At 32.0% G+C, this 13,792-nt stretch overlaps 1 protein-coding gene across 1 annotated transcript; it reads right to left on the reverse strand.

Moving 5' to 3' along the window:
• Positions 1-10,842: 10,842 nt before the first annotated feature.
• On the reverse strand, positions 10,843-12,378 carry LOC108485202 (protein PHYTOCHROME KINASE SUBSTRATE 1-like). The gene has a single exon (XM_017789044.2). It carries the CDS (start codon positions 12,222-12,224, stop codon positions 11,016-11,018), a length of 1,209 nt encoding a protein of 402 aa, XP_017644533.1. The 5' UTR covers positions 12,225-12,378; the 3' UTR covers positions 10,843-11,015.
• Between the last annotated feature and the right edge of the window lie 1,414 nt (positions 12,379-13,792).

Below are 13,792 nucleotides of genomic sequence, written 5' to 3' on the forward strand. Positions count from 1 at the left end.
AGGAATATACTAGGATATTTGGGCATCCGAGCTCGTTGAGTTGAGTCCGAGTTCACTTATAGATGCGAACGCCTGAGCTCGTTGAGTTGAGTCCGAGTTCACTTATGAGCGGGTTACATGGTAGCTTGGCTACATAAGTTCCGCAGGCTATTGAGTTTTTCTAGCTGCGGGTATGGCACTTACGTTCATTAAATCCGCGTATTCAAATTATATTCCGATGTGTTCAACGGGTGAATCTTAAGTGAATGAGAAGAATGCCTAAAACGAATGTGATATATTGGTAAGTGTGGTGAATGAGAAAATTTGACAGGTATGTGCTTAAATCCTCGGGTTGAGAACTTGGTATGATGAAATCGTAGAAAGATATTAAATGCAAACGAAACACGAATGTCTTGATGTTGTTTATGCAAATGATGTTTTATGTGGAATTGCATGATTTTGTTACTTGCTATTTGCATGTGAACTTACTAAGCATTTATGCTTACCCCCTCCTTTTCATTCATTGTAGTTGTTGACAAGCCGGCTTGAGAATCGGGATAGGTCGAAGACTCGTTCACACTATCCGAAGGCCTAAATTGGTAAAATGGCTTGTGTATTTTGAATGTGGCATGTATGGCAAAATACTCACTTTGTGTAAATGATTTTACGACATGGTTATGGTTTGGTAAGAAAAGGGTTTGTGAATGATTAGCCATTGGAATGGCCAATCTAAAACATATTTGATGCCATGTATGTTTAAAATGCTATTTAGTCCATGGAAATCTATAGTAAAGTGAAATTTGTTATAAAACATAATATTGCTGTAGCAATGATGTGAATTTGAAAAATCACTAAAAATAGTAGAAATTGACTTAAATGATGAATAAGTATATTTTCATATGGATTGAACAAAACAAGTATATGAATTATATTTTATGAGATATTTGAATTTTTGTGAAACAGGACCAGAGTGATTTCTGGATCCCCTGTTCTGACTTTAAGAATTCACCATAAATTTTACAAAAATAATTAGAAGTCATTCTTTATATGTACAGATTCCTTATTGAGTCTAGTTTTAAGAAAAACAAACAGCATAGTTATTGAAATTTTTTACAGAGAGAAATCTGATTCGTAATACACAGAGGTCATAGAAGTTAAACCCTGAAACAGGGGAGACTTTAACTAATAAACTGTACTAATTGGCCAGACCAAAAATTCTATAAAAAAAATTAGTAGATAGATATATGAGTCTAGTTTCAGGAAAAATTTACGGAATTGGATTTCGAGTTTCGGAACTCGAGATATGAACTTTTAAGCGACTATAACGCAGATTGCCAGCTTGTCTGGAAGTTTTAAAAATAAATTGTTTGAGCTGTATAAGTAATGAATTAAGTCTGTTAACACCTCGTATTCGACTCTGGAAATAGTCTCAGGTACAGGGCATTACACATTGTTATTAAACATGATTAAGTTAAATCTTCAACAAGGCAAATTTAAATAAAAACACAAAAATAAAATACTATACAATGAAATAAAAAGCACTAACTCAAAATGCTTCGGTGTGCATGTGCTGAGGTAGAGAATCAACACAAAACTATCAAAAATAAAGTGGTTATCTGCAAGTGTGACAGGTCAGTTGTAATATTCATAGTATTATAATGGAACACTTTAGAGTATTCAAAGGATCGAACTCAAATGATTGTCAATTTGGTAAATGTGTTTATCAAATTAATTATGAGTTAAGTAATTACTAATCTAGTTGAGTTGAAAATTATTAGTGCAACCAAATAAAATAAGATTTAAGCTATATCTGAATTAAATAAAAATAAAATATCAAACTAACTTTCTTCTTTTTTTACTGGAAACAGTGCAAAATGGATTGAAATGATGGTCAAATGATTCATGATTTACTAACTAAGCTAATAAAGCTATGATGATTATATTGTTTACCGCTCTTAACTAGGAATCTCCTCTTAGTCTCATTCTAAACTAAAATATATCACCTAAGCTCTCATCTCAGTCTCACTTAGCATATAGATATCTTCTAAGTCTCACTATTCGGCATAAATGTATCACAATCCTACATGATAAAGTCTCATTTCGGTCTTATCTATCTAAACTTTCACTAGAGACGTCAATTCTAGTGTAATATAAAATTTAATACACTTGAACAAATAACTAATCAAGGCATAGATAGTAACTTAGTTAAGTAACACACTTATTAATCAACCAATAAAATGATTCAGCACATGATTAGGCTCAAATTCCAAACAACACACTTATTAATCAACCAATAAAATGATTCAGCACATGATTAGGCTCAAATTCCAAACAAGCATGTTAACAAACACATGGTAAGTTGAGAAAATGCTCATTAATAGATTAAAATATGATGAAAAGCAAGAGCTAATTCATCTTCATCCACAAGGTTCCAACAAAAATAAAGAAACAAAAATGCTACAACAACAAGAAAAGAAAAATAAGAGAAGAAAAAGAAAACCTAAACTAAGAAAAGGAGAGGAAAACTTATCTAATGTCTAATCTAATTTTCTACACTAGCCTCTAGCCACCCAAATAGTTTATATAAGATAGTATTTATACGTAAAAAATACTTTACCTGACATTGACAATTAAACCCTTTAAATGAAGAGTGACTTGAGCTTGTTTGGATATAAAATTGCCCTTATAGTTTTTACTCATCAAACTTCAGCGTTGCGACATCCGTGGAAATGGGCACGATACTGGCTTTAGGGGTTCTTGATCTCGATAGTAGCCCTGGCTTTCTTCACTTCAACCATCAACAGTGGTATCGTAACCTTGAAGGCTGAGAGTCGCGACTTCGAGTTTGGTGTTGCAACACAACACACTGAGTGTCTTAACATCCTCGACAGACTGTTCCAAGTTGGTTTCTCGTTGAAGTCTTGCTCCCATGAGGTGATGGAGGCTCAATGTCGTGACATCCTGACATTAGTGTCATGATACCCACGACAATTAAGGTCTTCCTTGATGTTTGACCTTAATCATCTCTTTACACAATTCAAAATCAAACATTAGACTCCCAATGGCATAGTTTTGCCTATTTGGGTCTTAAAAGAGTTAAAATATAAGAAAACTTATCATTAACACTAAAATCTAAAAATTGATTAAAAAAATTAAAAAGACTCATAAACTTCTTGAAAGCAAGCTCATTAAGTATTCAAAAGAGCTTAATTTGACATATCCAATTATGACAGATCATGTTCCCCCCTAATGTCCATGGTGGTAACGATAAATTCATTTGATCAAGGGCTAAAAATGGTCAATTAACTACTGTTGGGGCCTATCAATTTTAGGTTGGACAATCATGGAATCTTAAGGATGGTAAGTGGAAATTACTTTGGAAATGGTGTGACCCTCAAAGAACAAAGCAATTTTTATAGCTTGTGATGCTTGAGAGACTTATGAAAAATTTTGAAAGATTCCGATAAGGTTTTACTAAGTCGGCAACTTGCATGTTGTACAATGCAGCAACGAAAGATATTATTCATATTCTTTGAGATTGTAGTATGGCAAAATTAGTTTGGAGCCAAGTCATCTCTTTGCCGAGTAGTATTGGATTTTTGTTTGTCACTGATGGATTAGGTTAGTGTGAACTTGCAAAATTCCTTCGGCTATGAAATTGAGGGGCTCGATTGGGAAAATTTTTTCATGATTTGTTATTGTAAACTATGGAAAAAATATAACAGTTACATTTTCGGGTAAACAGATTATTATGTGTCCTAATTGGTAGCCCATTGCACAAATTAGGCAATGTATTTCAAATTGACAAAAGGTTAGGGGAAGGCATTGATCTGCCATAATTCGTTGTATTCGATTAGGCCCAATTCTATAGTTAACGAGCTGGTCTTATAAGTTTCCTTTCTTCAGACTTAGTAAATAAACATTTTTATATGTTTATGACCTTCTAGGCTAATTTGGGCCTAAGGGGATGCTAACGTGTTGAATAAGTGTGCAGGACATCATTCAAGGGCAAAAGGATAGTGGATTATTCCTGATGTTGCAGCACGGCAAGTAGAATACCTAATGAGTAGTCTGCTAAGGATGTCACGACACAGGCTAGATGATGTCGCGACACAGCCCTGAAGATACCAAGAATAAAGCAAACTGCCTTTAGTGTCGCAACACAAGCTTGATGATGCTGCGACACAGCTGCGACGAGGCCAATTTAATGAGCAAGGGTGTTTTCGTTTACACAACCTAAATTAACATGTTCAACCGTCCTTGCTTGACATAGTTAGGTCATAATACATGTAATCTATAAGTACTCACTTAAAACAACACATTGTGGGGATTGATTATTAGGTTTTTATTTTGTTCTTATTTTTTAATTAGTTGATTTTATGTTCTTGTAATCGGAAGATCCTCTTCCGAAGTGAGACTTTTGTGAGCAGGGATTGTTTTAAAGTCACGTTTTTATTAATAAATCCATGAGCATCTATTTCCTTTATTATATTATTTATATTTCTTTCTTTAACATTGTTAATTGAACGTTTGTGTAAATATTAGAATCAATTTATACTTTATACATATTTTGCATGTTTCAATTATACTAATTAATTAATGGATTGACAGATAGAGTTCAATTTGGATTGGTTAGATCTAGTTGAATGCAATTAAACCCTAGGATTGACGACCCTAGGAAGTCATTTGGTAGAAATTAACTCGAAATCCGTATTGCCTACCAAGCATCACTTAACAGATTAGTGGTTAGGGAAGGAATAACTTAAAACCATATGCTTGACGATCCTAGAAAGTCATATAGGCGGGAATTAACTCAAAATTGATATTGCCTATCTGTAAAAACCTTACCCTGCCCCTGTTTGAACTGTGTCATTGAGAGGTGAGTAGTTCTTGTCGACTAGTTAAGTTGGTAGAAGGCCGAGAAGCCCTGCTAGGTTAGTTAGTAATCAACTATTTATTTGGTTAGGTTTAATTCAATTTATTTGGTTACTCTTATTATTATTATCTTGCTTCCAGATTAACATTACTAATTCGCGACTCGAGTAGATTTGTAGTTTTTTTCGGTAATTGGCTTAATTGCAATTTTTCCCAAATTGCAACCCCTAGGGTACGGTCCTCGAAATACTTACTAATTGTTTCGTTGTAAACAAACTATATTACAACCTGACCTGTATACTTACAAACACCGTCTTAGTTCATATCTTTAGTTGCAGTTTTCTCACTCCTAACATTGGTACGTCGGGAGGCGGTCAGGCATCGTCGATTAACAACAAGGCAAATGAGGCTTGGTAGAAACCAGATTTTGGTTGGGTAAAATCAACACAAAAGGGTTTAGAAGTATATGATGGATCGATCAAATATACATAAGTACTGAACACTGAAAGGATTTGTCAAAAAAATTAATTTTGACTCTTCTGATAATTGGGGTTCATGATATAATTATATTATATTTGTTATCAACATAATTGGAAACCTAATGGGTCACACATGATAATAAAATTTGGGAATTAAAATAAAATAAATAAATTTAATAATTATATAATGTCCAAGGATTAAAGGTGTAATTAATCAAAAGTTGGTTAAAAACCTAAGCCTATATATATAACTTATGCCTCCCTTTTCATTGAGAATTTAGGAGTTTTTTTCCCCTTTTTTCGCACATCAATTCATAGCTTAGAAGAAACTCTCGATTTTTTTCTTCAAGTTTTGATATTTCGTTTTTGACACTGAACTAAAAAAGGTAAATGCACATGATCATATAACTAGCATTAACAAAGTGGATCTTGACCTTACAAAGATTTTCTCAATTCTTAGTGTGGAATACCGTTACAGGTTAAAGCTTAAACAGCGGCATGTTTTCAACAACCAAGCTCAATGTTCATACAGGAGTGGACAAAATTTTAATTGGTGATACTGACCCCTTGGTTAGAGGTATAGATTTTTTCTACTGGTTTTCGTGTTCTTAGACATGATAAGAACGTCCTACTAATCCTTGGAGGAATATAATATTGTATGTTCTAATTCTTCTATTGAGCTACACTTTTGATGCAAGTTTATTTTAATTTTTATTTTTCGGGCTTGCAATCGAATTCCAACACTTCAATCATCCTTAATTTCACAATTTTGAATAGTATAGCAATAAAGTTTCCTTGTTTATTTTGATAGAGACTAAATTGTTCCTTATCCTATAGTTTATTAATGAAAATAGTTAACACAATTATCAATTGTGTTTATTTGCTCACATTCTAAATAGTATATGGATTAAATTGCCCTCTTTATTTTGAAAGGGACTAAATTACTTTTAACCCAATAGTACATGAACCTTTTTGGTGTTTATTTCTTAGGGTAAACTACACCCAATATCACTAAACTATTAGTAAGTTTATGTTTGAGTCACTTAATTTCAAAAATTTCAAAATGGTCACTGAACTGTTTAAAAGTTTTTATTAAAGTTATTAGGTTGTTAATTTTTTTAAAGGGTCTGGGTAGCCAGCTACAAGCGACGATTGGATGATCAGTACGGTGTATCAATACCCATCGATGAGTAGAAAACATACATTAGATCCAAGTTGATTTGACGGTTAATGACGAAGATCGTAGAAAAAATGTTTTTTAGATTTTGGTTTGCATATTTGTAACGTGTAGAAGAACATACTTTAGATCTAAGTTTATATGACAGTCAGTGTCAAAAATCAAAAAAAAAAGTTGTTTGGATTTTAGCTTGCATATTATAACGTTCAAAGCAATTTCATAAAAAAAAATTGAACTGTAGAATAGAGGGGATGGAAAGCTTTCGATTGGTGCAGGCAATGCGAACAGAGAAAGTCATACAACAATGACTTTAACAGTCTAGTGACTTAAATGAAAACTTTCAAATAATTTAGTGACCATTTTATAACTTTTTAAAGTTAAGTGACCAAAAACATAAACTTAATAATAATTTTGTGACTTAGGTATATTTAAATAAAAATAACCCATAGTTAAATGATAATAAGGGTGTTAAATTCTTTTCAACATTCTATAAATATTTTTCAAATAAAAATATGTTTTGAAAATTGCACACTATATTTCAGAACTATTGTTTTCAATAAATCCTAGTTTAAACATTTGAAATTGTTAATAAGGGGAAAAACAATAATCATATGGTTTTAAATGGTTTGTCCTTGTAGTCCCCATTTTTGTCGAACACTTCGAACTCCACCACTAATAATTCCCATTAGTTATGCTTCCTTTTCAGGTAGACGTAGAATTAATTTGGTCGGTTTTTTTTTTTCTTTCTATCTTATGGTTCATATTAAACCTGTTATGGCTTTCAATTTGTAATTTGGTGCAAGACATTCCTTTGGCAATGTTACGGCCTATTACTTGTTTTGTCTGGCCGACATACCTTTTGCTTTCTGGGTTAATGCTGATGTTGGAAATAAATAAGAAAAGTAGGTGCTTTCTTGAACTCATTTTCTGTTGTTTTTTAATGGTTAATGTGCTGAGTTCTTGATTTCAAAGGCTCAAAAATCAGTTGATGTGCATCTTTTGGATATGTAACAATTAGGATTTTAGCCTAGTAGTTAAATAAGGGTACCTGTTCCGAGTGGTCCATTGCCAACTGTTTTGATTTTTAGCCTCAATCCACTGCCAACTTGTAGCTTAATTTATAGATGTAAATATCTATTAGGAGTTCTTAGATAATTCTGATTTAATGTTTATCTTTGAATATTTGATGTGATGGACAACCTCTACTTTCCCTCCTTTAGTTTGGAGATATTGATGTTTGTTTATGGAAGTCCGAATTTTTTAGTTGAAGTTTTTAAAGCATTATTGTAAGAAGTTAATGAATCCATTAATGGACCGATATTTATTATCTTTGGTGGTCGACGAGGGATTTTGTCTCTTAATTTTGTGAGAGCTTGGGTGCGTGAAGAGGCAGCGGATTCAACTAAGTAGGAATGCCTTGTTGGGTGTCTAAAGAGGTGAATTTGGTGGGATTTAAACACATGCCCTATAGCTAGCCCAAGTGGTAATGTAGTTACCCGTAAGCGTCATATATGTTATAGGACATGGACTCAAATTCTACCCAAGTGCAAATGTTGAGATTTCTTTTTAGATGGTAATATAGACATTTACAATCCACCTTCTCAAGCACTTATCTAGGTACTGTCACTCTGTTGAACTCCCCACCTCTTCAAGAAATCAGGCTTTCAGTGAAGTCATAAGACAAAACCCTCATAGGAGATAATATCAACTCGTTAAAGGGTTTGCTAACCTTCTATGGATAACACTTCAAAGACATCTCTCTAAGAAGTTAGCCTTCCCTCAATAAGGTTCAAAGTAGTTTAACTAATCTTCAAATTCCCTTTGGTTTGTATGTTATGTTGTACTATTACCTCTTCATCACTTTATGCCTCATAAAAGAAAATGTTTTTTTTTGTTAGTTTGTAAAAATTTCATGAAATATATAATATATTGAGACAACCAGGATATGAGTGATCAAGATAAGATTTATCCCTCCTACATAATGCGAGCAATATTTTAAGCCTTTAATCGATTGAGACTAGAAATATATGACCATGCTCAAATGAGTTTATATAAGATATTGAACTCCTGTTTATCTTTTTACTTTAATAAGTATTTAATAAATTTTAATTAAGAAATTAGTTTGAAAAGAAGATATTCATGTTTTGATTTAAATTCTATAATATTCTATTGTATGTGATTTAATAGGAGTTTTGAGTAAATAGGAAATTATATTATCCCATGTTTACTTCTTCTCCCAAAATACTCTTCCTAGCATACTAGAAATTCAAGAGAACTCACTATGAGGTTCATAGATTGTATACTATTGAAATCTGATTATGAACCTAATATAATATTATACTTATTATTAGTTAAAAATTTTAAATTGGCTCTTAATTTCATCGTTTTTAATATAATAATAAAAATTTTAAAATATAATTTATGTTTCAAATGTAAATATATATATATATATGGACTTAATAACTGACTCCTTCAACAATATTATTTCTAAGGTTTAAAATTGACATTTCTTTATTACCATTATTCTCAACACTTATTAATTTAAAAGGGTATATTCATTTTTTAAATTTCCATTTTATATTTGTGTTGAAATATATGACAAAAACAAATGAAGGGTTCTGATAAAATAACATGTCATCACTTAAATATGTCATTGTGGGCAACGGTCTTTGTAGCTTTCATCATTGAATTATATCACCATTGAAAGTTTAAGCTTTCCTCTAAATATATAAGGAAGGAGAAACTTGATGCCATGACTTTCTAACACACGGCACCTTTTCATCCAATTGTTTGCTCACTTTAAATTCCAGCTATCCTATTTAACTATTATATTAAGAGTCAAATAGTATTTTATTTTTATTATTTAAAAAATAAGTAAATTAATTCTTATATATTAGATCAAAGAGTAAGATGATCATTTTTGTTAAAAAATTTATCTTTTTTACTATTAAAAATTAGCGTGACAGACGAAATAACTAGATAGTGACACATGACACGTGTACCTCATATTGATGTGTATGAACTAATTTTTTAACAATAAAAATAAATGAAATATTTAACAAAATAATCAATTTACTCTTTTGACATAAAATACAGAACTATTTTACCTATTTTTTCAAACTCTCTTCACATACTTTTACCCTCCCTGTTACAAATGTATTGTCTCAGAAGTACAACAATAAAGCTTCAAGACATATGTCCGCCTATGTTATTTTTTCAATGTGAAATTCTGTCGTGTACTTATTTAGAGAATATTCAACAATTTATCTGTCAAATTAACAAGTAAAACTTTGGACAAGACTATGCATCTTTTGTATCCTAATAACTACAAGCAAACTAAAAGAATGCATTGTCTTAAATTGGAACATCTCAGTTTATAATTGGTCAAATTCTATAATTAGTTTTTCTACTTTACTCAACTTTCAAAGGTAGCTATTATATAAATTTAATCTTTCTATTTTATGATTTACAATTCTCAATCCAACACTTAATTTTGATTAGAATGTGTCGTCAAAGTTAATGACGTGATTTTTTTGGGGCTTAATATATTAACTGACCTATATAATTGGGAAGTCATCAATATTTAAGAATTTTTTTCAGATCAATTTATGTGGCACTGGTTTGTACTCTAACTCTACTTCGCTTGGAGTTGATGGACCTTGATTGAGTATTTAGAATAGTCGATTCCTACCAAATTTTAAAGATTTTACATGGAGATGTCTTAAAAAGTATATCCCTATCAGTGTAATAAGATTAGTAGTTAAAGAGGTTAATGTGCCTATTGCTTATTATTCTGTGTGGGGAGGAAACTTTAGATATATTTTTGTTTCTTGTGATTCGGCTCGTGCGGTCTGATAGCATGTTGAGCTCAAGTGGTATTATATACCTGAATAGGTAATTTATATACCATAAGTTAAGGGCTTGAATCTCACCAAATGTTCGACATTCACATTGCCTTTTAATGAATGTCCGTACGTCCACGTATAGTCGAGGTGTCTCCTCCCATAAATAATACACGACTCTTCGTGAAAGGAGAGACAAAACCCTTTCAAAAAACAATACTTTTTATTGTTGAGAGACCATGTCAGCATCACGTTGAAGACTTCTTATAGAAGAGCTAATCCTCTATTAACAACCATAAAACTACCATAAAAGAAAGCTTCACTTAAAAGTAGAAAAGAAGCTACAAAACATGAATGTCCCCCCAGTTGAAAATCAAGAGAACAATAATAAACCTTTAACTAATGATTGAAGATAATTGATCAGACAAGTGTGGTCCGTTTATGTTTCCGGGCTGTTTTGTATTTCAATGAAACGAAACTATGTGGACCATTGTTGATGACCAAATCAGTAGTTTAAGATTGTATGTAATATTTCTGGAGAAAATTACAGATGGAAAAAAAAAAAAAAAGAAGAAAAATTTATGTCATATGGGAAAGCTTCCAGCCATCTTTATCCTTATCACCTTTAAGATTTCTCATGGAAAAAAAAAAATCTTGTTTTGTTCATGAGAAATCAAGATCTTCCATACTGGGCATGGCGGTGACTGGTTTTGGAAACTGGTGCAACTTTGTTGGCTTTGCTTTCTCATCACTTCTATATGCATTTTCAGCAACCATTACTGCTTTGTGACTGTTGCACCCCAATATCCCACCGGCCCGGCTTCTTTGTGCTTCTTTCGTCACTCTACCGGCCGGAACTCTAATATTTTCCGATGATTTCTTCCCATCACGATCTGAAATAAACGAGCAATCAGCTGCTGCGCTGGCCGTGACGACACTCCATTCAATGCTGGTCTCACTTGGTGCATATGGGGTCATACAACTAGACATGCCATCAGATACTTGCCTTGTAAACAAAGCTTGACCATTGCCTGATATGTTATCGATCTCGAACAGATCGGAACTCGCATCGCTCTCGATATCATCACCTAACCGGCTGCTACGAGTTATTGATGAAATGGTTGGGGCATTAGGAATGGCATCCCAACTTAACATAGACAGTTTCCTCTCAAGGTTCTTGGCTATATCTCCTTTCTTAATGGCAGTGGAACCAAAAACTTCAAGGGATTTTCTTGGATCATCATCAAGTTGTGCTTTAACTGTCACATTTTGAAGCCCCGGATTAAGAACCGGCGGTTTATAATAGTATGCCTCTCGATTCGGTCCAACACTCATCCGATCGAAACTCTGGTTGAGCAATTTCGCTTGATACCGCCTCCGTCGATCAAGATTGTTAGGCCTATGATTGATTTGAATTTCATCTTTTCTATTCTCAACCACCCTTCCATGATAATCAACATTTTGATTGACATAAACAGATTTCCCATCCGAACAAGACCCGGTGCAGCTAAGATTCGAGAAAAAACTCCTCCCATCAACCTTCTTTAACCTGTTTTCAGATCGGTTCCTCATCGAACTCCGTAACAAAACACTTTGACTGTTCCAACTTGCTTCAGAACTCGCACTCGGAGTTCCAGGCCATCGCCTCGGAGTCATCATCCGATGCAGATCGCCCCGGTTTGGTACAGGCTTATTCGAAGACTCTTCATCATCATCATCATCCAGTTTCATGCTGAAGTATTTTTCTGCACCAAAGACACTGGTTTCACCCTCTTCAAGCATCTTGTTCCGGTCTAACCGTGCAGGAGTAGTACGGATTCCGGCACTCGGAGCAATGGCAGGATGGGGAATTTTCCTCTTATCGCTTTCCATTATGGAAGCCTTTGAGATTCTCAGGAAACTGTATAATGTTCCATGTTCAGGATTGAAGAGTTGTATATATGAAGAGTAGATGTAGGGTAGGACTGCAACTTTCAAAGGTGTAAATTCAGACCCTACTTTTGCCTGGGGCTTTGATTCACAATTATTCACTCTTCTCTCACTAGTGTACTTGTTATTTTCATTCTGCACCTAAATTTCATGATTTGGGGAATTATCATTAATGTGCAATTATGTTACTTCTCACTCTATAGATATGTTCAATGCTTTTCATGGGCATTTTAATATACATTAAATAGGAATTTTGAATATAAATAAAAATTAAATACCCTTTTGGCACTTATATTATAATTAAATTATCATTTTAGTATCTTTACTAATTTTTAAAATTATTAGTTTGACCTTTGTATTTTTTCTGTAATCCCCATTACTTTATCTATATTTTCCGTTAAAATTTTTAAAATATCACAAAATTAAAAATCATTAAAAAACTTTGAAAGCTATAAAATTTTAAAAAAATTATAATCTATTTTTGAAAATTATGATAAATATTTTTTTAAAAATTATAAGTATGAAAATATTTAATAATTTTGTTTGAGGTTTTAGAAAATTTTAGAATTTTACCAATTTTTATGCTAAAATTTTGAAAATTTTAGGATTTCCTTTTGCAACTTTTTATTTTTAAAGAAAATTTAATTTTTTACACGTGGTAATACTTGATTGGATGAGGTGATTTTTCTAATGGAAAATGATGAAAGTACAGAGACTAAATTAATAAAAACGGTTCATATACTGAAGTGATCATTTAATTATAATATAAGGACCAAAATAAGTATTAAGCAAAATGAAAACAAAGGATTAAAACAAGGTTTAATGTTCAATTTGGCCTCAAATCATGCATGTTTTTCCACTTTGATACCTAATTTTTTGCCAGATTAGTACTTAAATTATCATTATGTTACTTAGTTTAGCCCCTTTTTTTTTAATGGTATTAAAAAAAATCGGCTGTCATGTGGCACCTTTCAACTAACCATAATATGTCACATAGCACTTAGGTTTATTTAAAATAAAAATATTGATACCATTGAGTGGACATTGATCAATAGTTTACTATTGTTGACCAAATGTTGAACGATGTAGACCGACCATTGACTTACGTTGATCGTCCATGCGGTGCTACTAGAACGTGCCACGTTACCTTTTTAAAAATATTATATATAGTATATGGTTTAAAACATAAAAAATCATATATAATATATGAATAATTCAAAAAATTTAAAAATATAAAATCTAAAATATATAAAAATAAATTTATAAAAATCTAAATATTATATAAAATTGAAAATTTGTCAAAAATATTTTTTTCAAAAACTCTAAATTCTAAAAATTTAAAATATATACATCTTAATTTCTAAAACTTTATATATATATTTTTATGAACTTTGTCTATTTTGAAAATTTAGATATGTTATTTTGAAGTTTTAGAATTTTGAAAAAAATAAATTTTATAACAAATCTTTTAGAATATATATTTTTGAAAAAAGCTTTTTTGTAATTTTTAA

Source organism: Gossypium arboreum, chromosome 7 (genome assembly GCF_025698485.1).
Source record: "Gossypium arboreum isolate Shixiya-1 chromosome 7, ASM2569848v2, whole genome shotgun sequence".
NCBI lineage: Eukaryota > Viridiplantae > Streptophyta > Magnoliopsida > Malvales > Malvaceae > Gossypium > Gossypium arboreum.

What these genes read in the sequence shown, in the direction of transcription:
- LOC108485202 (XM_017789044.2), bottom strand. Translation starts at nt 12,224, where the DNA reads ATGGAAAGCGATAAGAGGAAAATTCCCCATCCTGCCATTGCTCCGAGT.